The 24,719-nt window shown below is 35.4% G+C and overlaps 1 protein-coding gene across 2 annotated transcripts in view; it reads left to right on the top strand.

The window, feature by feature from the left end:
• Window positions 1-24,487, top strand: part of Glut4EF (Glucose transporter 4 enhancer factor) — a 293,098-nt gene extending 268,611 nt beyond the window's left edge. For both annotated transcript variants that reach the window (XM_069845865.1, XM_069845864.1), the window contains 3 exons: window positions 4,328-4,467; window positions 9,037-9,155; window positions 13,352-24,487. In XM_069845865.1, coding sequence (XP_069701966.1) covers window positions 4,328-4,467; window positions 9,037-9,155; window positions 13,352-13,585 — 493 coding nt within the window. In that variant the 3' untranslated portion in view covers window positions 13,586-24,487. The remainder of the gene's footprint in view (window positions 1-4,327; window positions 4,468-9,036; window positions 9,156-13,351) is intronic.
• The last annotated feature ends 232 nt before the right edge of the window (window positions 24,488-24,719 follow it).

The raw sequence follows: 24,719 nt of genomic DNA, 5'->3' as shown, positions 1-24,719 counted from the left end.
TGGAGATGCTACAGTGGATGTCAGCACTATTAGAGATGGTTTCATCGCTGTACAGAAGCTGAAGGGGAAACACTGTTGGCTGATGAAAAGCAAAATGGCTGGCCGGCAACTCATTGACTCCACGCAATGCAGTGAGCTAACGATATCATTCATGATGACCTCCGGGTAGCGACAGATGAATTGTGTCGCATGCTCTCCATCGATAAAGGCAGTGTGATGGCCATTATTGATAAACTGGGCTACTCTAAAGTTTGTGCACGCTGCGTACCAAAAATTTTGACTGACCGGAATAAAGAGGCAAGGAAAACAATAGCCTCCGATCTGTTGCAGTGCTTCAATGTGGAGGGGAGGAGTTTTTGGCGAAAATTTTGACTGGAAATGAGACTTGGGTTAATTTTTTTGAACCTGAGTCCAAGAGACAGTCGATGGAATGGCATCACACAGTGTCACTGAAGAAGAAAATATTCAAAACTCTGCGATCTGCAAAGGAAGTCTTTTGAGATGCGAAGGGTGTGATTCTGGTTGATATTTTGGAGCAGGGGCACACAATAAATTTTGTCCAATAGGTACGTATAAACCCTGAAGAAGCTGGTGGTAGTACTGTTACAAATTCAGTAAAACTTTATCCATTACCTAGTTGCATATTTTTTTAATCCTAAGCAACTTAAATATCCACTCTCCTTTTATCATTGCTAGAGAATATTGACAATACAAGAGAAGGAATTTTCTCAGTTATTGATAAAGAATTGTCTTTCCTAGGTATTCCTTTGGAAAATTGCATGCGTTTTTGTTGTGACAATGCTTATATAATGATAGTGGAATAAAAAGTATTGCCAGACTTGTGAAACAGAATCCTTCATCTATTAATGGTCTGGGTTCTTCTTGTCATTTTATACGTATTGCTGCTTAAAAAGCAGTTTTCCAATTGCCAGTAAATGTAGAAAACTTTTTTGTTAAGATATTTTACTATCTTGAAAAGTTCTAAAAGACAAAACACTTTGACTGTGTATCAAACTTTGTGTGGCACAGAGTCTCACAAAATTTTGAGTCGTGTTAAAACTCGTTAGCTCTCTATTTTTGCTTGCAGGTCATAATGTCCATCGTATAATGTCCATTACATGAATGTCCAGTTGATATTAGGTCCAATGACAAAAATGTCCGCGCTAAATATAGGTCCAAAGACAAAAATGTCCACACTAAAAATATGTCCAGTTTTCTTATGCCAAAAATGACCATGCAATAATGTTCAACTGTTGAATCAATTAGATATTAACATAAAATTATTAGAAAATTAAATTATTTTAATAGCAGTTGCGGCACAAATTTATTAATGAAAATGGTTACTAAATGTGTGCAAGTAAATGAGGAGTCACAGAATTTACACAATTTGATAATTTTAAGAAAATTACATCATGCGATAAGTGAGAAGTTACGTACAGAATTTACAAGATTTCATCAAGTTAAGAAAATTACATAATTCCTGCTCAACAGGGACAGTAATGTTTAATTTTAGGTGGTATGATATTGCTCTGAGGTAAAACTTCACATTCCCCTAGTACTTATATTGCTGATAAGATCGTACTATTTGTAGCACCCTTCGTTTATTTTTTTCGTATTTCTTGCTTATTGGGCGTCTGACATTCACATGAGCAGTATCCAGTATCTGATGTTCTGTTTTATTTTGTTCTTGTCTCACGTGGTCGACAAATCGCCAAATACTAACATGGTGAGCAGATACTATCCTCTGGAATCTCGAATAAAACCCTTCAACTATGTTGTTCATCCGATGGTGGCCATGGAGAGTTGATTCATAAACATTCCATTCCTCTGGTGGAAATCTAAAGCAACAGCTCTTCCTCTCCCATGCGCTCGTCTACCCCTTATATAAACATGTTTCTTGTAATCCGCAAGCTCGAGATAATCCTCATGGATGTCCTCATACAGGATGTCAAATGTGGCTTGTATGTCTGGAAGAGGAATGAACGAAATGGCAAATAGTTCCTGCATTTGTTGTCTGCATGTTATTTTGTCTACTGTTGCAACAGTTTTCTTGGTCACAGTATCATACTGGAATTGCATTACTACGTTGACATTTTGACCATGTTGGCATTTTAGTAAGGACTAGTCGCCTTGTGGACGTTTCTGACAGTAGACCTTTGAGGTTGGACAATATAGTGCAGGACAACCTTTGACGTTGGACAATATAGTGCAGGACAATATGGTATGAACATTTTTGTGCAATGGACATTCTACGATGAACATTATGTCTGCTCACCCTATTTTTAAATCAGTTAATAGAGTTCTTAAGCAATGGGAAGCCTTGACACTTCTATTTTGTAGGGGACTCCAACAGAAAAGCGAGGCTACTAAGCAGTTTGAAACTGTGAAAACTTTCTTACAGGATCCACATACAAAATTGTACTCTTTTTCCTTCGTAGTAATTTCCTGTTTTTAACTCTATAAATTTGTTTGTGAAGCAAGATGCTCCAGCTGTACATATTCTTATTGACCTATTTGTGGGATTTATTAAGCCATCTTCTCTTCAGTCTGATTCTATTTGTATTTCTAGTATAGAATTCAAAAAGAATCAATACCAGAAAGCTGATGAGGACTTGGTAATTGAAGCAAAAGCCAGGGCATACGTACAAGAGAATGAATGTGATCTTAGAGAGTTTTACATGATAGGTTATAGCTACATTCTAAAGAAATTTCCACTTGAGGATGAATTTCTTAAGCATGCAGCAGAACTTGTAGATATTTCACACAGAAAAAAATGTTGCATATTTATCTTTTGAATATTTTATTCAAAGATTTCTAAATTTGCTGAAGGAAAGTTTTTTTTTTTCTTTCCAATGGCAGTGACTTTGGTGTAGTCGCCATTAATCCATACGACCTCTTGCTTCCCAGTACCTCATAGCCATGCAGTGTGTGATGTCCATCCCCTCTTGTGAGTCACAGAATAGATTGGTCCGGATTCTTACTCAATGCAGGTGTTTTGCCAGACAATCGTGGCCTGTTGTAAGACAGAGAGACGGAATTGCTGCTCTTCTTGGCTAATCTGGAACTTCCATTATATCATCCTTCCACTGTTTTTCCCGTATCTGCGCGTAAAGCTACATTATCCTGAGCTTTATTGTGACAAATTTTGTTCAGTTGAAGTTTTATGCTACAATATGATACATCAGTGTGGAAAAATTGTGCAACTTTTGCTTCTTTTTTTGCTAATGTGATTGCAAACTTAGATTTCACAGTGCCCAGGAATCATTGTAGAACAATAATTTTATTGTTGAATTTTAGTTTTATTAGTTGCTATATGCTACACAGTCAAGGACTTCGACAAATGAAGGGGACTTGATTGAAGCTATTGCCATAATTTAGATATCTACATAAAGATTATTATTTTATTAATGTAATCTCATCTTACGATGTTTGGGCATGATTGTGACTATAGTAGTATTTAATTCATTATTATTTTATTATTTTTTTGTTCCTACAGAATACATCTGTTATGGTAACAATTAATATTAGTGGGCAAAAATTCGCTCTGGTGCTGGGGATCGAACCCGGGTCCTTGGTTCTACATACCAAGCGCTCTCACCATTGAGCTACGCTGAAGTCCAATCCACAGCACCAGATCGAATCCCTCTCCAGTGTGTTTTCCCTTTGTGGCCTGACTCCCAGTTGTGCATGTATGTTGACATTTTATATTAAGTCAACTGCCATTATACAAGGAGCACACTCAGTTGAATGATTTGGTGGTCGGGATTCCACAGCAATATGCACTGTAATCTGTACAGTAATATGCACTGTTGCTCGAAGAATCTACGCAAATATTATTATTTTTTTGTTCCTACAGAATACATATTAATAGTTTAGATATCTTATCTTTGGGATACCGGTAGTGAAAAATTCCTTCGATGCATAGCACTTCCTCCTAATTATGTACTTGTAGTACATAACTCCCCAAATTTTATAACTCATGTGTCACGCATGAAATAATATAATAATAGACACTCATTACATTCTTTGATTACAGAATATTATGCGTTCTGTCTGATATACTGAGTTTTAAGTGGTCATAAACATTCTTTGATAGCCGCCATAAGATTACATTTTCATTGTTAGGGACAGCCATTACTTAACTTGCTACTACAGAGTAGTTAACATAGCCATACTCCTGAGTTGCTGTTTTGTGGTCGATATATACGTCTTTCTAAAGTTCGAAGTTTTCCGACCTTTAAAAAGGAATGGAGACTTACATGGAGACTTACATTTTAAACTGAAAGGTCTGTAAAACTATTTTAAATAATTTTCTTGTTGATTCTAGTCCTCGTGAGGCAACGGAGAATGATTCAGAGTTGAGCGACCATGAAGAGGAGTTCTATTACACAGAAGTAGAACTAGGACTTCACACTTCATCTCCTCCAACACTGTCACATCGTGATATGGCAAGACCTCCACATGAAGGTATTAAATTTTTCACTGTATATATGTAGGGTACCTAATATGTATCATTGCTTTTATTCCAAAATCGCGTGACTCCAGAAAACAACATTTTTCCGTAAGAACAAAAATGTTAATGGAGCATGAGCAGGTACTTTCACAACTACCAAAACCTCGCATCGATCCTTTAGCAGATTTTGTGTTGACAATTAAACACCAAAAACTCGTATATCGTAATATTAACTACAGTACATGTATACGAGTTTTTGCACAAAACAGATATGTTATCATTCCAATGTATGTGTTTAGTATTTTGTCATTTGCGAAAAATGCATTGTTCATTCTTCTATAAGCGTTCATAAACCATTGAGAATCGATATTTTGCAACTTTAAGCCCTAAACTACGATTTCAGCAGTCATTGGATTTATGAAGTTTTGGAATAACAGCAACGATACCGTACACATTTTATATATACAGAGTGTCCCATTTATCTTGTGCACCTATTATAACTTCCTTGTTTGGATAGCTACTGGAATTTTTGTTTTTGAGCATTATGTTAGAACGAGGGGCTAACATGAGTGTGGAGATTTGGTGCATGTAACTACATTATGATACAAGATACACGTGACGTCATCAATTTTTGAAATAGCACTACTTACTTTAATTATGTTACATTGATTACACATATTAAGACGAGTTCAAAAATGTATCACAATGTCACCTTCCTAATCAATAACAACAATAACAAAACAAAACAAAAAGGTACTTCCAATGTGATAAGGTTATGCTTTGAGAGTCACAGAAGATGTTCCATATGGTGACCATTCACATTAATGCACATTCGAAGGCATTCCCCGAAAGACTGTATGACTGCCTGGCATGTTGATGGCTGAATGAACACCCAAGCCTGTCGAATGTGTTGCTGCATGTCGTCTGGTGTTGTCAGAATGTTCTGGTACACACTGTCCTTTACAGTTCCCCACAGGAAGAAGTCGAGTGGCGACAGTTTCAGAGAACGTGCAGGCCACTGTACGTGGATTGTGGCGTTAACAGTTGTTGTGGTTTGTTTACATGTTAGACAGCAAATACAACACACGTGTACAGACGTCAGTCGTCTTTCGTTTTGTGTAAGCTAATGCGCAAGATGAATGGGGCACCACAACAAACGACCAGTGCTGCTCATCGGAGTGACTACTACCACGGAGGAATCGGAGATTACGAATAAAGCTCTCCACCGGTGATCTCCGGTACTACCGTAGGTGGAACAGGGGACATACGGAGGGATGAGGTGGTTCGGAGCGAAGTGACAGTTAGCTCAAGGACGACCGACGCCTACGGACTGACGGTAGTTGAGTGAAATAAAATGGCACCAAATCGGATATCCGTCGCATGGAAATTCTTTAATTTTGTTGAAGGTAATAATAAAGTCGCACACTGTAAACTTTGTGGGCGAATTTACTCTAAGGGTGGTGGAACTTCGAATTTGTTAGACCATTTGAAGCGATCGCACAATCGCGAACTTGATGAAAACAATTACGCAAAACATTTGATACGATTTCTTTTTAAACTGTTTTAGTGCTATTGTTCCCAAAGGCTCACAGTCTAGGAAAAAGTCTTGAAATTTCTCTAAAACGTAACTTTCGAGGCAATAAAAGACATACGAAATATTTACAAGACGACTTGAGTTATATTTTGCTGTTTGGATTAAAATATTTCTGCATGAAACCAAAGAAACATGTGGTAATAATATAATTACAATTATCCTTAAGTTGATATCCACTTATATTTTTATTACAGAGCAAGAGTGGCGCGTTTTAGAAGTGGCAGTTCAAATGCTGACACTCTTTAACACGATAATCACAATCCTGTCCGGTGAAGAATCTGAATAAATTATGTTGGACAGTAAACTTTATCCCATTGATAGCCCACGTTTCTTTTGTTCCATTCTGAAGCTCCCTTAATATATTTTACGTTAAACTAAACCGATTAGAATAATAATTGACAAACCCTGTTTGCGATTAAACGAGAATTTCTAGGAGAATTAAAGTATAAATGTTTACATTAGCCATTGAAAAGCTTTACTTCTGCGTTAGTTTTGCAGTTAAATTGAATGTTATTAATTTGATCAATGACATAAAACTTATACGTCTTTCCACATATACTATGAAATTCAAAACTAGAAAACAAATCTGTCAGCTAACGTAGCACTTCAAGCAACACAAGAAAAAAAAAGAGCCGAAGAAAGAGAGAGAGATTAACATAAAAGAGAGAATAAACAACAACAAATTACAACTTATTTTAAAAGATATGCGGACGTCAGCGGACTCGAATCACTACCTGATCCGATTAAAGGAATGATCAGTGGAAAGTGTATGTCTGCACCACAGCACATATACAATCTGCGCGGCATCAATCGGAGGTAATCCGGAGATCTCCGATTGAAAGCGCGCAAACATCCGCTCCGGAGAAAACCTAATCATAAGCAGCACTACAAATGACACATTCTGATGTCATTCATTCTGCATTTTGTTGTTGTTGTTGATAGGGAAGGTGATACTGTGATAATTTTTGCATTCGTCTTAATGTGTGTAATCAATGTAACATGATTAAAGTATGTAGTGCTATTCCAAAAATTGATGATGTCACGTGTATCTTGTACTATAATGTAGTTACATGCACCAAATTATTTCTACACTCATGTTAGCCCCTCGTTCTAACATAACTCTCAAAAACAAAAATTCCAATACCTATCCAAACGAAAAAGTTATAATAGGTACACAAGATAACTGGGGCATTCTGTATGTATATATATATATATATATATATATATTTTTTTTTTTTTCAAACTGTAGTACAAAGGGAATTAACATTGCAATAAGAAATCCATGTATAAAAATTGAAAATGGAATTTCATGTGTAATAAATTAGTAGGCCTTATAGAAAGGAAGACTTTGTTTTTTAAATATTGAAACTAAATCACTCTTTGCTCACAATTAAGTCCTCGTAATTTATTTGTTAGGCATTGGTACTTTTCAACATGCTTTCCATTCACATTCACAACCTTACATTAACAATAGACGAGAACCTGTAATGTGAATCTTTGCATATCTGCATAACATCTCACTTGGGAAATTACTATGCCATCATTTGTGAAGTACCTCAGATGGCTTTTTTTAAGGGTGCAGACAGTTATAAATTCGAAGTGACAAGATTCCAATTAAGAAAAGAAGTTGAAGGAAGGTCTTCAGTCAGCTGAATTGCGGACAACAGTGAGAGTGTGATTCCTACTAGCACAATGCCAAGAGGGTAAATATTTAATTCCCTACAAGAAATGTGTCATTAATAAATTAAATTCATAATAGCTAAATAATTTTAATTAATAAACTTGATGGAAAGAGAGCCTGTTCCATGTTTTTTCCTTCTTCCACCAACAAGGGAAGCAGTAAGTTTGTCTGTTCTTCATCAATAATAAAAATAACAAGATTCGATATATCCCACAAAAAGAACTCGTGAATGTGCACACTAGTTGGTGCTAGCTATCATAATTCGAAAAAAAAAAAAAAAAACGTATTTTCATGGAAGAATGGGGTAGGCTCTTCTTCAACCAAGCCCTTATTAGAAAATATACCGGTATCATCCATAAATTTGCTCCCTAAACTATCAAACTTGATGACAATATAGAAATACTGTATAAACTGAAGATTTTTCATTGTGCTCATTCTGTCAAGGATATGAAGAAAGTTCTATTTCAACAACTATGTGCGATCACATATTAGCCATGTTCTGCAGAGGCCATCACGAGACTTGATTGTGCTGCCCCAACTGCCATACAGGTTTGCACCTGTTTGGTTATTAAAAAGTTTCGTTTGGAACAAATAGACCTCAATGATAGGCTCAAATAACAGATCAATGATAAAACTATGAGCGAAGGAATGATAATGTTGAACTACTTTTAAAAATAAAGTGAAAAGGGAAAGAATTTTTTAATAACTTTCGTATAATCTTTCCTCTTTTGAGACGAAGTTAGAGTTAAGTATTGTGAAACGGGGTGAATAGGGACGAATTTTTGCTGTTTTTTATTTCTTTGTGTCAAAGAATAAATGAAGAGTTCAGAACCATAGTGGGCCAAGCGCCATTTACTAAAACCATAGAAAACAAGGGTTAAAATGAAGCTATTACCATAATTCAATGGAAACATATAGCAAGTAATACAAAGTATACACATTCAAACTAAATGATATGTCAGTTTTCTTTAACTGTGGTATTCACTTAACTTTAACCCTTGCTTTCTCCATTTTTAATAAATGGCGCTTGGCCCACTATGGCTCTGAACCCTTCAAATATAATAATAAGCTCACTCATTATGAATAAAAACATAAACACTCATTATTATTATTATTATTATTATTATTATTATTATTATTATTATTATTATTATTATTATTATTATTATTATTATTATACTTTACTCTTTGTCACAAATAAATAAAAAAAAAAAAATTGTAAAAATTCGTTTCTGTTCACCCCATTTTACGGTACACCTTTCTATCTATTGAGAGGATACCATTTAATAAGAAATTTGTAAATTTCAGATCCTGAGTACCTGAAACAATTTAAAAGTAGCTTCTCAGCTGGTAACCAGAAAGCAGGACCGATCAACATTCCATCAGGAAGTTTACCGTGGTCATCATCTACAACTGCTACCTCTCCAGTAAGTCTCTATGGCCCTTATTGTGCTTGTTTAGTTTTGATAGTTGCTACTTACAACATATCGGTGGAACAGTGCACTGAACAGGAAACGTTCTGATGGGGGCAGATAAAAAAGTTAAATTTTTTTCTTCCACCATGTTAATAATGTCAAAAGAAATGCTTATATAAATTTTGGCCACTCGACCGCAATTACGAGTCCGTCCAGAAAGTGATTTTCCCTGGAGCCGTTTATGGAAAAAAGCACAATTGCATAGAAATATTTATTGAAATAGATACAGCAATTGTTGTGCTATTTGTCAACATATCCTCCACTGGAATTGAGACATTTGTCATACCTTGGGATCAATTTTTGTGTCGTAGAAGTCAGCCACCTCAGATCAGAACCGGCGTTTGACTGCATCTGCACATCTCTCTGTCGATCCCATGATATGAGAAATGTCTCAATTCCGATGGAAAATATGTTGAAAAATAGCTCAACAATTGCTGTGTCTGTTCCAATAAATTTGTCCAATGAAATTGTGGTTTTTTTTCTGTTAGCAGGCCCTGGCGAACTTATTTTTTTACGGCCCTCGTAATTGTGGTCGAGTGGCCAAAATTTGTATAAGCACTTATTTTGACATTATTAACATTGTGGAAGAAAAAAAATTTAACTTTTTTATCTGCCGCCATCAGAACGTTTGCTTGTGAGTCTACATAAATGCCCTGAATAAATATGGTTTTTATTGTGTGAAGTATACACCGTGTTTCAAAATGAATATCAGGGATTTAAGGCTTTGTAGTATTTATTACATTTAACATACAATTATAAATAATACATGAAATGAAAGAGCAACTCAAACAGTTTTGTACGCACGCATGCACATGCACTGTTTCCTCTGTCTGCCATTAGAAAGTGTGTTGAACAAGTGAGAGAGTCTTTCACACGTAGCCCCAAGAAATCTGTTCGGAAGGCTAGTCGTGAATTAGCAATTCCAGCGACGTCTGTATGGAGAATTTTAAGGAGATGCTTACAACTACGTCCTTATCGTTTGCAGTTACTACAAGCTCTACAGCCTGCAGACTAAGGTTTACGTGCCAACTTTGCAATTGCAATGTTGCAGCATGACTATGAAGATTTTCTGGATCTTGTCGTCTTCAGTGATGAATCGACATTTTACCTAAATGGCTGTGTGAACACTCATAATGTTCGCATCTGGGGGTCAGCAAATCCCCAAAGTTCCAACGAGATTCCCCTAAATTGAATGACAGAGCTTATTTCGCATGGCCTCCACCTTCACCAGATCTTACGCCATGCGATTTTTATCTTTGGGGATTCATAAAGGATCGTGTGTATGTACCTCCACTACCAGCTGACCTACCAGACTTAAGACAGAGGATTGAAGCAGTTGTTGCAACAATTACTCCAGACACACTGATCAAGGTTTGGGAAGAACTCGCTTATCAACTCGATGTGTGCCATTTGACGAATGGTGCTCACATTGAGCACTTGTTACAAAACTGTTTGAGTTGCTCTTTCATTTGGTATATTATTTATAATTGTGCGTTAAATGTAATAAATACTACAAAGCCTTAAAACCCCGATATTCATTTTGAAACACCCGGTATTTTTATGTGAATTTGCTTCATAAGACATCGCCTTATTATTGTCTTTCATTTATCCTTTGTAATTAATTTATCTTATTATTACATTTAAATACCATATTTTTCACTACTTTATCAATACATAACACACAAGATCTGTAAAATAAAATGAACAAATATAATGAATTACATGATATAAGAAGAAATTTTGATTCAGAATTATGAAAATACGAAAGGCTCAATAAAAAACACACACACACAAAGATGTCTTCCTAATCCGAAGAAATGAAGATATGTTGGAGCACCAGAAAGCGATGGTTAGGGTCATAATGAGTCTCACAACAAAACCTGGAGGTCCAATAAAATTATTGTTGTTACCCAAAGAAAAGAAAAGACTGTTTGGTTACTCATTTTGAATGAAATTTATATCATTAAAGATATGACTGACAATAAAAGAACAGTCACTACTTATAAACCTATGATATTTTAAATGTTAAGCAGTACATGACACCTCCATTTTAATCAGCATTTAATACATACTCGGAATGTTTTTAATAAGTACGGAGTTTTCCATTAGGAATGCAACTGGACCTGGCAGAACCAGACAGCTTTTGCATGTTATGTTGCGGTTCCCTTTCACCAGTAACTTGAGTCCAGTCGTGTTCCTACTGGAAGGCTGTGTAGATTCTAGAAGGGATTTGTACATACAGTGAGGGACATAATTATTGAGCGGGCGAAAATGTTTGAAGATATGTAGTGCGATTCATAAGAGGCTATAGTTTTAATTCCTTCTCAGCATAGGTATATAATATTTAAACAGAAAAGTGAAGCGAATATCTCGTCAACGTATGACCAAAAATGTTCGACTCGAAGCATGCACAGTGTGGCATTCTTTGACTTAGAAGAAACTCGAGTTGCTCGACTATTATGTCCCTCATTATACTTTTCGTTTGAAAATGTCTTCAGTATTTTACTTTTCTTCATGCGCTTGTAAGATATACCGTTACTTTAAACTTATTGCTACTGAATATACTGCATATTTCTTAACAATAGCATACAGTGAAAATTAGTGCAAACTTGGCAAGCTTCATATACCAGTATTAGTATGTGACCTTATGTATATAAACAGTAGTAGTAGGTACTAGTAATAGTGTAGTATTATTGGAGTAGTACTAATAGCAATGTAGCAGTACTAGTGGTAGTATGTGTAGTAGTGTTAATGGCAGAAGTGTGAGCAGTAGTAGTAGTGCTGTAGTAGTAGCACTAGTGGTAGTGCAATAGTAGCACTAGTGGTAGTGCAATAGTAGCACTAGTGGTACTATAGTAGTAGCATTAGTCGTAGTGTAGCAGCAGCAGTAGCACCATTAGTAGTTGCAATATAAGTAGTAGCAGCAGGAACATTACACCAGTAGCAGTAGTAGCAGCAGCAGTGACAGTAGTAGCAGCAATGGTGGTAGTAGTAGTAGTAGTAGTAGTAGTAGTAGTAGCAACAGCAATGGCACTAGTAGTAGTGGTAGTGGTAGTAGTAGTAGTAGTAGTAGTAGTAGCTAGTAGCAACAGCAATGGCACTAGTAGTAGTGGTGGTAGTAGTAGTAGTAGTAGTAGTAGTAGTAGTAGTAGTAGCTAGTAGCAACAGCAATGGCACTATTACTAGTAGTAGTAGTAATAGCAACAGCAATGGCACTAGTAGTAGCTAGTAGCAACAGCAGTGGCACTATTACTAGTAGTAGTAGTAATAGCAACAGCAATGGCACTAGTAGTAGCTAGTAGCAACAGCAATGGCACTATTACTAGTAGTAGTAGTAATAGCAACAGCAATGGCACTAGTAGTAGCTAGTAGCAACAGCAGTGGCACTATTACTAGTAGTAGTAGTAGTAGTAATAGCAACAGCAATGGCACTAGTAGTAGCTAGTAGCAACAGCAGTGGCACTATTACTAGTAGCAGTGGTACTAGTAGTAGGAGAAATAGCAGTAGTGACACTAGTAGTAGTAGTAGTAGTAGGAGCAGCAGTGGTACTAGTAGCACTAGTAGTAGGAGAAATAGCAATAGTACTAGTAGTAGTAGGAATAACAGTAGTACTAGTAGTAGTAGGAATAGCAGTAGTACTAGTAGTAGAAGGAATAGCAGTAGTACTAGTAGTAGAGTAGTAGTCATGTGTGCAGTGGTGCAAGTATTAAGTACGACAGATAATGGTAGTGGCACTTAAATCCTTTATGCTTTACTTCTTCACACTCTTGTGCAGTCACTCTTACTGCACAATTATTTACTTACAAATGGCTTTTAAGGAACCTGGTGGTTCATTGCTGCCCTCACATAAGCTCGCCATCAGTTCCTATCCTGAGCAAGATTAATCCAGTCTCTACCATCATATCCCACCTTCCTCAAATCCATTTTAATATTATCCTCCCATCTACGTCTCGGCCTCCCCAAAGGTCTTTTTCCCTCTGGGCTCCCAACTAACACTCTATATGCATTTCTGGATTTGCCCTGCTACATGCCCTGCCAATGTCAAATGTCTGGATTTAATATTCCTAATTATGTCAGGTGAAGAATACAATGCACTTACTGCTCAAATATCACATTTCTTCATCATGTGGATTTTTCTGTTTCACAGAGTTCACCTCAGAAACACTTGAAGCTCAGTCCTCGGACGGGAGGAACTGTTCATCAATCCAATAATGGAAGTCAACTGCTTTCACTGTCAGCACCTAACAAACTGCCAGGTAGTCCAACAAGAAAACTCCGTGGTGAAACAAAAAAGTGTCGTAAGGTATATGGAATGGAGCATCGAGAACTTTGGTGTACCCAGTGCAAATGGAAGAAAGCCTGTACAAGGTTTGGAGATTAAAAGAATCTGTCTTCGAGGATAGCAGAGATTGAAACAATGGGCATTGTCCAACAAGTCAGTAAAACTCAATTAAAACACTGATAATTATGGCTTTCTGAGAAATACGAAACGTAAAAGAAGCTATGATCTGAATTGGACAGAAAACTAATTTATTTTTTGTTCCATTAGCTCAGCTGTATTCATACACACTAGGAAGTTGCTCCCCATCTGGTGGTCATAAGGATCCTGGATAGAATTTTACAAGGATGATTGAAAAAGTAAGGGTATTTTTTTTTCAAGACATATGAATGCAGTCTAATGAAACTAATGCGACATATGGAAACATCTGTAGAGAAAGTACTCTCACTGCAACAGACGGTAGCATAAGAGAACTTCAGAAAGCAACGTCAGTATAATAACCACTCACTACTTTATGGGATTGCATGGAATGAAGCTGTGCTCATTCATGATGTTCATCCATTTCTAAACCTATTTACATACTTATTTACTTACTTACTTATGACCGGAGGTTCATTGCCGCCCTCACATAAGTCTGCCATCGGCCCCTATCCTGAACGAGATTCAGTCTGTACCATCATATCCCACCTCTCTCAAATACATTTTTATATTATCCTCCTATCTACGTCTCGGCCTCACCAAAGATCTTTTTCCCTCCAGCCTCCCAACTAACACTCTATATCGTCACCTGAGTGCAAGAACTAGGTAACTCAATTTTTTATATTTTTAGATATTGCCTATTTACTTATTTATTGCACTAAGGAATATGGCTCATTTTCTTTTACCTATTTGTTACATTGGAAAATAGATGTCGCTGGTATCGTTAGATCAGTTACCTAGTTTTTGCATTACATTCTGTGCGAGTTTTGCTATGCTATAACAGAGATAACTAAAAAAAGCAAATTTCGAGTTACCTAGTTCTTGCATTCACATGACGATATGCATTTCTGGATTTGACCATATGTGCTACATGCCCTGCCCATCTCAAATGTCTGGATTTATGTTGCAGAAATGAAATTGTGTAGGACAACAGCTGGATAAACTTGTTAGGCCTTAAGAGAAATTAATAAATATGACAGGAATTATAAATTACATCTATTTTAATAATAATAAAATATCCGGGCACAATTGGATACAACCAGTGCTTTTCTTCTTGAGAAAAAGGTGATGGAACTCTGTGTAGAATATACGGCATTAAAGGAGACAGGGAGATGATTACTGTCCAGTGCACGGGAATTTCCTCATTTTTAACCTCTTTATCATGCAACTTTAAGACATTCAAAGAGTTCAAAGAGTTCAAAGAAAAATTATTTTAAAAACGTAATTATTATTACATCTCTCAGTTCCATGATGAAGAAAGGTACTGGATACAACATACATTAAGAATGGAAGAAAACAAATTTCCTTTACCAACTTTGAATTATCATTCTGTAGGAAAAAGAAGTATAGGGGGAGTGTTAAAACGTCTAATTGACAATTGCATTTTGTGTGCCTAAACAGACTATTTGGTCTAGAATCTTGAACGATTATGATGATAGTATAAATTGTTAGTGTATATAAAATATGAACTGTTGTTATGGAGAATGTTCTGACAGTTGGTTTCCCAGCTAACCACGGACTGCATGTGGGAATAAACATTTGACTGCAACCACAGCTGTATGATGCAGCGACTTAATCCTAAACACTGCCTGAAGACCTGTCGTATTTTTCTCTCTCTTGCCCACACTCAACCCGACCCGTGCCTTTTGTAATCTATTTCTAACAAGAAATACTGTTAATTTTGGAGACATACAGCCATACTATAAATATTGTCTTCAAAATTTTGCCATTTCTCTCTTTAATATTAATAATATTATTATTATTATTATTATTATTATTATTATTATTATTATTATTATCAGTTGGTTACTTAATAACGCTGTATCAACTATTTGGTTATTTAGCGTTGATTGAATTGGTGATAGGGAGTTGGTATTTAGCGAGATGAGGCCGAGGATTCGCCATAGATTACCTGACATTCGCCTTACGGTTGAGGAAAACCTCGGAAAAAAACCCACGCCCGAGTGCAGCTTCGGATCAGAAGGGAAGCACCTCTGCCGACTGAGCTACGCTGGTGGCTTTATTATTATTATTATTATTATTATTATCAGTTGGTTACTTAACAACGCTGTATCAACTATTTGGTTATTTAGCGTTGATTGAATTGGTGATAGGGAGTTGGTATTTAGCGAGATGAGGCCGAGGATTCGCCATAGATTACCTGACATTCGCCTTACGGTTGAGGAAAACCTCGGAAAAAACCCACGCCCGAGTGCAGCTTCGGATCAGAAGGGAAGCACCTCTGCCGACTGAGCTACGCTGGTGGCTTTATTATTATTATTATTATTATTATTATTATTATTATTATTATTATTATTATTATTATTATTATTATTATTATTGAATTTAGAGAGGGGCACTAAGACCCAGCACTACGACCTCTCAAGATCTGTTGCGCTAACCACTAGACGCATTCCAAAACTCATATAAGCTGACTACATTAAGGTTCGCCATGTACTCAGGTTTCTAGCAGGCAACCCCCACTCGTCCCTAGACCAGCCCCTTCTGTGTGTCTCCAGCCAGCATTGGGGTAATGCTATGGAATAATGAAGGAATTGAGCAGTGTTGCTGGAATGATGTAGACACTTATTATAGGGAAATGGGAGAACCCCAAGAAAAACTCCAACTGTCCAACTTGTCCATCATGAAGGAATTTCCCCAGACTGTTTGGCATGATAATTCGTAAATGGACTATTAGCTCAAGCAATATTTTCTTTCTAGCTAAGCAAGCTATCAAAAGCTTTAATAAAATCGATTAAATTGATGTATATGAGTGAAAGAAATGTATTTGATTGTTCAGTTATGATTATTCTTAAAGTGTTTGTTCGATCTACACAAGATCTATTGCTTCTAAAACCTGTTTCCTCTTTTCTGAACTTGGTTTCCATTTTTGACTTTATTCTTTCCAGTAAAAAAAAAGTAAAGGTATTCTCGTAATATGCGATGAAGGCACTTGGGGGACATGGAGGTAGAGCCCCATGCTTTCCATGACCTTCGGCACTGGAATGAAGTGGTGTCGTCGGCACCACGCTCTGACCGCCTTTTACCCCTGGGAAAGATCTGGTACTCAATTTTATAGGAGGCTGAGTGAACCTCGGGGCCGTTCTGAAAGTTTGGCAACGAGAAAAAATCCTGTCACCACCTGGGATCGAATCCCGGACCTTCCAGTCCGTAGCCAGCTGCTCTACCAGTATTAATCTTAAATAGTATCTAAAAGTAGGATTGTTGTTGTTTAGTCAACTGTCCGAAGACTGATCTGAACCTCACATGGCACCACTTATGAGGAGACTAGACCAGGAGATAATGGGGTAGGGTGGCCATTTTCTTTCCCCTGAAGTAGAATTATGACTCTCCAATTTGAACAGTTCACAGCAGTATTGGCCTCCATATTTTAATGTTTCCTTAATAAATTAAGTTTAAGAGGATGAGTTATTGTTCCTCTACCTCTGAGTGCTCTGATGAGGCTGCTACCTAAGGTTTGGATACCAGCCACGTCATACGTATAATTGTTGTATGGCAACAAGAAATTTATTTTCAGTTCCTTCAGACAGTGTTGTAGTTATACCGGCATTACTGGCAGTCATTGTCTCATATGTGATGGCACTGTACACCACTAAAAGGCGATGATTGACATTTGGGAAGGAGAGACTATAAATATTCGCATAATTTTTAGTAACTCTACTACAGATATTTCCATATGCTACAGTATGTTGGTTTCACAATGCTGCATTATCCGTTCTGAAATTTGAAAGATTTTCTGATCTTTTTAATCACTTTCATAATGTGATTTAAATTCCTGAGGAAGACTTCTTGCTCTCTTCCTATCTCTCTCTAACTGGTTATGTCTGCCTAGTTCAGTATTTTTCAAAGTACAATATAGCCTATTATAGAGTTGCCTGACCATTTGTGATTGGAGTTTAATGATGAGATGAAAATAACTTAAAATGAAAAGTTAATAGATCTTAAGTCACAGTAACTTTCAGCATGACTAAATTCCTTTGATTATAACACGGCAAAACTTGTAGAGTATGAGATCAAATTACTCTGTTTCAATAAAACTATAAATAAAGCTTTCAAATCAAATGTCATGTTATTCAACTGGTTATAGTATTATACATTAAATGAAAAAGGTGAAAGCTTCTGCAGAGAAATTTAATTAACAAAAATTTTATTAAACATTTGCACAGCCCATTATTTAAATATAAAGATGCCTTGAAATAAAAGACTCATTCTTAAGTTTATTACTTAAACCAGTGAGTGCTATCTAACAAGACACCACGCTCTTCATTGTGATTCTTGTATTTTTTTATTTAGGAAGATGAATGTGTCTTTCTTTACAATTGTTCTGAAAATAATGCATTGCTAGTTAGGATTTACTGGTACTGAAAATAGGACTCCAGTAGTGCAGTCTGTAAACTATCAGTTTTGACTCTTAATATTTTGCAAAGAATACCGTAGTTTGTTTTTATCTTGTCAGTGTAGCCCATTATTTGTCAGTTTGGAACTTCCTAGTTTCATATTGGGTATGTTTGTCCTTATCATGTGAATTCGGACAGGTGACGTGTTCTTTCTTAATTCTTAATTGTAATAACATTTAAAAATAAATCTGAAATTTCTCTCAATTTGAGATCAGTATTGTTAATCATATTGGCTTGTAAAAAGACTCTAATAACGGTATACAATAAAAAAGATATTGAAGATATTAAAGACTGAGTTGTTGAAGACTTAAATTGAGTTTCAACAAGGTATCAGCATAAATTATAACCATAAATACCGGTATATACAAAATTTAGATGTTGTTCATACCTTCGCGAAGATTTCGTTACATGTTATCATGATGCATTGTTAAAATTTTTATTTAATGTATGAAGTATTTGTTAGTACACAGTATTCTGTATGGAAAATACTTAATTCTTGATTACACTCTTTTAATACTTACATATCACTGAAGAACTATTAAGTTATTTAAATAAATAAATAAAAACTTTACTGCGTTAATATTTAAATTGTGGTGTTATTTTACCTGATTGACTAGTTTCGATGTAGTTTCCAACATCCTCTGAATTCTAGTGAATTCTCACGCTATCTTCTCAGAGAATGATGAAAACGATAAACTAGTCAATCAGGTAAAATCACACTATAATTTCAATGGTGAAGTTGTTCTTTATTTATTTAAATAACTTAATAGTTCTTCAGTGGAAAATACATTGGTTTGGTACCGGTATTATTTAATATTTTAAACGTGGTAATAACTTGGAAAAATACTGGCCTAGATTACTACTTACACCAGGTTGTCTAATATTTCAAAGACAGTATCTTGTATGTTGAACAATATCATAGATTTTGCTGAAAAATGTTGGAAGGAATTTTGTATATATAAACTGAGAATTTTAGTTCATAAACTTATCATACAGACATTGCAGAGGTACTGAGAATTATTTGGAAGGAATATTTCTTTACAATTTGTTTTATGTTTCAACAAGTTTCTACAATATGTTAAAACAGAAGTAGATACTGTGATTAATGTTTAATCATTGAGCATGTGAGTCAATGCAAGATATAATAAACAATTCATCAATATTCGAGTGCCATCAAATTCTTGATAGCTTAAAATCACAAATAATTTAATGTAATTTTACTTAAAATACTAATCAGTTCATTCAGTGCAACGTAATTAAAAAAAAATAGTGTTAAAAATTAAATAATTCACTTTAATAATAATAGTAATAAAGTTACTTGAAGTATTACTTTTCAGGTGCTCTTAAAACTGTTACTTCTTTTAATATAAGTAAACCAGAAATAATTTAACTGTAACATAAAGTGTTTGATAATATAAATATCATTGGACAGTTTTCTTTATTCATATATATATATATATATATATATATATATATATATATATATATATATATAGTATTTGAAATAAACTTTAATAGGATCATGACATTCTTAGTTTCTACAGTGAGTGAGAAATAAGGTTGTGATTGGCGCTGTAAACACACATGTATGAAAGCTCTGCCTTTAATTTTGTTCCTTATTTCTTTTTTCTGGATTATATTAAATTTGTTGTGGATGATTTGTTTTAAAGACTGGAAAGAAATTGCCAGCCTTTGTTTCTGTATTATTGTTGTACCTCTTTTTGCCAGGGCATCTGCTGCTTTATTTCCGTGCATATGAGAGCCCCTTCAGACAAGGCCACTTTTAGAAGTGCTGCCACTTGTGAATAATGGATATAAATAGAGGCCTTCAGCTGCGGCCACAGCCACAGAATAGTGGCTCTGCAGATGGTTTGAGTGGTTGGCTTTGCTGCTGGTGGCGGCCACTAAGAGTAGCGCTTCCCGTTCCAATACATGGAATTAAATTGTAGGTTTCAGACGGGGCCACAGCCACGCCACTATGTTAGTGTCACAGACGACTGTTGGGCCACCAATTTCTTACACTGCCACGACAGTATACAGCCTATTGTGTCATAGTGTCTTTTTTTTTCTAATTTCATTGGTAATTCCTGTTGGAAGTTCTTGAAATGATTTCTTAAACATGCAAAAAAAAAAAAAAAAACTTTTTATAGTCCTGATGTAAGTCATCAAATAAAGTGGTCGGTCTGGTTGGTGGTTGGTATAGTGCTGGCCTTCTATGCCCGAGGTTGCGGGTTGCCAGGTCGATGGCATTTAAGTGTGCTTAAATGTGACAGGCTCATGTCAGTAGATTTACTGGCATGTAAAAGAATTCCTGCAGGACAAAATACTGGCACACTGGCGACACTGATATAACCTTGGCAGTTGCGAGCATCGTTAAATAAAACATAACATTTAACATTTCAAATAAAGCGTGAAATAGTCCTCGATTCTTTCTTTTCAAAACCAATGGATGGACCCAGACTCTTCTTCTATTTTACGTCTATTCTTTCTCCGTACGAGTAAAGTTGCCGAAAGTATATCTCCCTCTATGTCCATGTTCACTGGAAGACTGAAAAATTCTCTACAAATTTAGTGTATTAAACAGTGCTTCAAATGCGCTTTCGCAATGCCATTAATGAGCCACTAGTGGCGTTGCTAAGTGCCTCGTCTGAAGGGGCTCTTACAGTGTGAAGGAATCCATTGTGTACTAATGTTCTTTCTTTTAAAATCACATCAAATGATTTATAATTTTTCTAGATTCCCGGATTTTGACATTTTTTGAAGTGCATGATCCAGTTGTTGCTTGTATGGCATTTCGTGAATCTGACAAAATTACAACTTTCTGAAATTGATTTATTCTGTAAGCCTATAGCAGATTCTGTAAAGCTATGTAGATAGCTATTATTTTTCCATCAAAATTTGTTGAATATGAATCAGCATTGTGATAAACTGAAAAAAGGGGACATGTAACTCCAGTTCCAGCACTTTCTTCAGGTGATCTGAGTGACCCATCTGTAAAGATTTGCAACTATTCTGTATGTGGGTATTTTGAATTCATGGTTTCTAGTGCTAAACCTCTCTTAGATATTCTAATCAATTTTTCATTCTGTATTGAAGCTTATTTTATAAACGCCTTACAAATATTTTGGTTGTTTGTAAGTAGTCGGAGTTGTCTTCACTGCTACAGTTATTAATCTTAAAGCCTGATTTTGAAAATGATTAAGTTTTTGTAGTTTTCTTTTTGTAGCTCTTATTAGGACTTCACTATAATAGAGGACTGGTTTAATATTTATTTTGTAAGTTGTGTTAAGGGGTTAGGTACAGCTTACAGCAGTGAAATTTTGGAAATATTCAACATTTTTTTCCTCCATTACTGTATCTTGTACAATAATGAAAATTATTATATGTAAAACACTGTCCTTCTGCTATATGAAAAAAATATTTTTACGATTTAAAAAAATGGTCAAATATCAGTATTTTCTTCTAACACAAAATAAAAAGGTATTATTTATTAAGGAATGTAGTTGAAAGAGCATGATATTGTAAACACGAGTTTCAGCAATAAAATAAAAGAGAGATAACATGGAAAAGTTAACAAGTTCATGAATTATGAGGGAAATGCTTCATCGCTGCACAGTGAACTACACATTTTTAATTTTGAAAAAAAAAAGAAAATATATATATATAAATTTTTTTTTAATCGTAAAACTATTTTTTTCATATAGCAGAAGAACAGTGTTTTACACATACCAAGATACAATAATGGAGGAAAAATATGTTGACTATTTTCAAAAATGTTGTTGTTGTTTTCTAATGCCAGGCGTTTGACAATAAAGTCATTTGACCTCTTGCACTCCAATATTTTTCAAAGATATTATCATGACCAGCCACTGAAGCACAGATTTTGAGGTGTTCCGAATCCATCCGAATGGGCAGTTAGGGGACTGATATATTCCAATTCTATGCAGATGTTTGGCCAAACAATCATGGCCTGTTGCCAATCTAAATGCAGCTACAGACGATTTTCGTGGTAAATCGGGAATTAACTGTGGATTTTGATGCAGAGAGTTCCATTTTTTCCCTTGGGATTGAGTTATCAAATTTTGTTTGTTGAAGTCTAAGTATGTAGATTTAATAAATCTCTTCACAGAGTAATACGTAGATTTAGTAACAGGTCTGTAAGTAGCAGTGCTGCCCTTCTTTGCTAAAGCATCCGCATTCTCGTTTCCCAGGATTCCACAATGGGATGGTATCCATTGGAATACAATTCTTTTATTGAGTGATATTAATTGAGAGAGCATTTTAGTTATTTCTGCTGTTTGAGATAAAGGTGTGTGTTTAGAGACGATTGATAGAATAGCTGCTTTGGAGTCTGACAATATAACTGCATTCCTAAATTTATTGATGTGGCATAGAAGATTCCTGAGACATTCACTTATTGCAATGATTTCACCATCAAAACTTGTTGTTCCATATCCAAGAGATCTATAAAGTGAGAAGAGACAGCACGTAACACATGCACCGGCACCTTGTTCTCTGGAGATCAAGGATCTGTCAGTGTATAAATGAAGCCAGTTTTGTGGAGGGTACCTAATATTAATTGTCTCTAAAGACAATTGTTTCAGTATTTCAGTGTTTACTTCTGATTTCAGTATTTCTTCTATTAAATTTAGATTATATTCTATATTTAATAGAGTTAAAGGGTTTGGTTTAATTTGTAAGTTTTCTTTTAAATTCGGGATATTGATTTTCTGTTTTAATTCTTGAACAATGGATATGAAACTTTTTTGAGTTTTCAATCTACGGAGAGGACTGTATGAATGTCAATTGTTTCCTGGTAATCTGATAAGTTTTTCATATTGAATCAGTGCTTTTTCTTCTATTGTCATTTTGATGCTGTTAATATCAGTGAGGAATCTCATAGAATCTATTGGAGTTGTTTTGATTCCACCAGTAATGAGTCTGAGAGCTTGGTTTTGAACATATTCTATGTCGTTTATGAAAGGTGAAGTAATTAAAATTTCTCCGCAGTATGTCAGCACTGGCTGTATAAACATTTTGTATGTAGCGTTCAAAGTATTCCTAGAGCATCCCCATTTCTTTCCTGCTAGTCTTTTTAGAAGGTAGAATCTTTTACGAGCTTTTTCAGAAATGTATTTCAAATGGTTGCTCCATGTTAACTTACTATCGAAAATAACTCCAAGATATTTGGATTCATAAGTCCTAGGAAGGTGTTGGCCATTGTATTGGATATTGAATTCTCTTTCTTTTTTACCGAGTGAAAATATTTGGTAGTTACTTTTGCTTAAATTAAGTGTCATCAAATTTGATGTATTCCATTCATGTAGTTGATTTAGAGCTTTAAGAGCAGAATTTTGAATTTTGTCTCATAAAAAAAATTTTAAATGTTTACTGCTGTAAGCTGCACCCAACCCCTTAAGGGTTTCCCTAGTACATCCGCATTTTTTCCCTGCTAATCTTTTCAAAAGAGAGAGACGTCTACCACTTTATCAGTTTATATGTTTTTTCCAAGTACTTCTATTGTCAAAAAATAAGTCCAACGTATTTTGTTTCATTTGTTTGCTTGTGTTCTTTACCATCGTATTTCAGATATATTTCTTTTCTTTTTGTACATATAGCAAACAGTTGAATCGTTGTTTTTGCAATATTTACATTCATTAAGTTATTTGAACACCAATGTTTACCGAAGTTCTAAAAGTATTTTTGGACAGTTTTTGTTGCTAATACAATTTGTTTTCTTGGACTAGATATCCATACAACTAAATCATCAGCATACATTATTACTTTCATGTTGTTTTTTCCTAGTGTTAGTGGAAGGTCATTCACGTACATATCAAACAAAGTTGTATTGAGCACCCAGCCTTGTGGTAAACTCGTATGTAGTTGTTTATATTTAGAAGTTACATTAAATCTTGTAGCACAAAACCGTTGTGATATGAATTGAGATAGCTATCTAAACATATTATCTCTTACACCCAGGCTGTTCAGTTTATTTAGAAGATTAATCCTCCATACAGAGTCATATGATGACTCCATACATGTAAGTTCGCCCATGCAGTGTCAGTCATAATCCTAGTTCTCACTTACTGTACGATGTTTACCTACTTTAATATTTTTTTATTACCAGTATAGGTATTTTTTAATTTTGCAATAATACTGGTACCGGTACTGAAACAATGCTAAAACCCATTTCGATTCTTGCGTACACTACTTTTAACACTTGAATATAATTGATTAACTACCGGACTTACTCGTGTTAATTATGTAAGTTTGTGTGGCTTACAGCTGTTTCGGTGCTTAACACACCATCCTCAGAGCCTACTAGATCTCGGCGTCATCTCGAACTTCTCTGCCTGTTATGTGGGTGCGTTTTCAACACCTTTCAACAATCAAACGCACCCACATAACAGGCAGAGAAGTTCGAGATGACGCCGAGATCTAGTAGGCTCTAAGGATGGTGTGTTAAGTACCGAAACAGCTGTAAGCCGCACAAACTTACATAATTAACACGAGTAAGTCCGCTAGTTAATCAAATGCTAAAACATTGAAAGATAAGTCCCTAACAAGTATTTACTTGTGGAAATTTATTTGAATGGGCAAAAGAAATTTATCGAAATAGT

This window comes from Periplaneta americana, chromosome 14, assembly GCF_040183065.1.
Source record: "Periplaneta americana isolate PAMFEO1 chromosome 14, P.americana_PAMFEO1_priV1, whole genome shotgun sequence".
In the NCBI taxonomy this organism is placed as follows: Eukaryota; Metazoa; Arthropoda; class Insecta; order Blattodea; family Blattidae; genus Periplaneta; species Periplaneta americana.
This window is presented reverse-complemented; position numbering and strand designations above follow the sequence as displayed.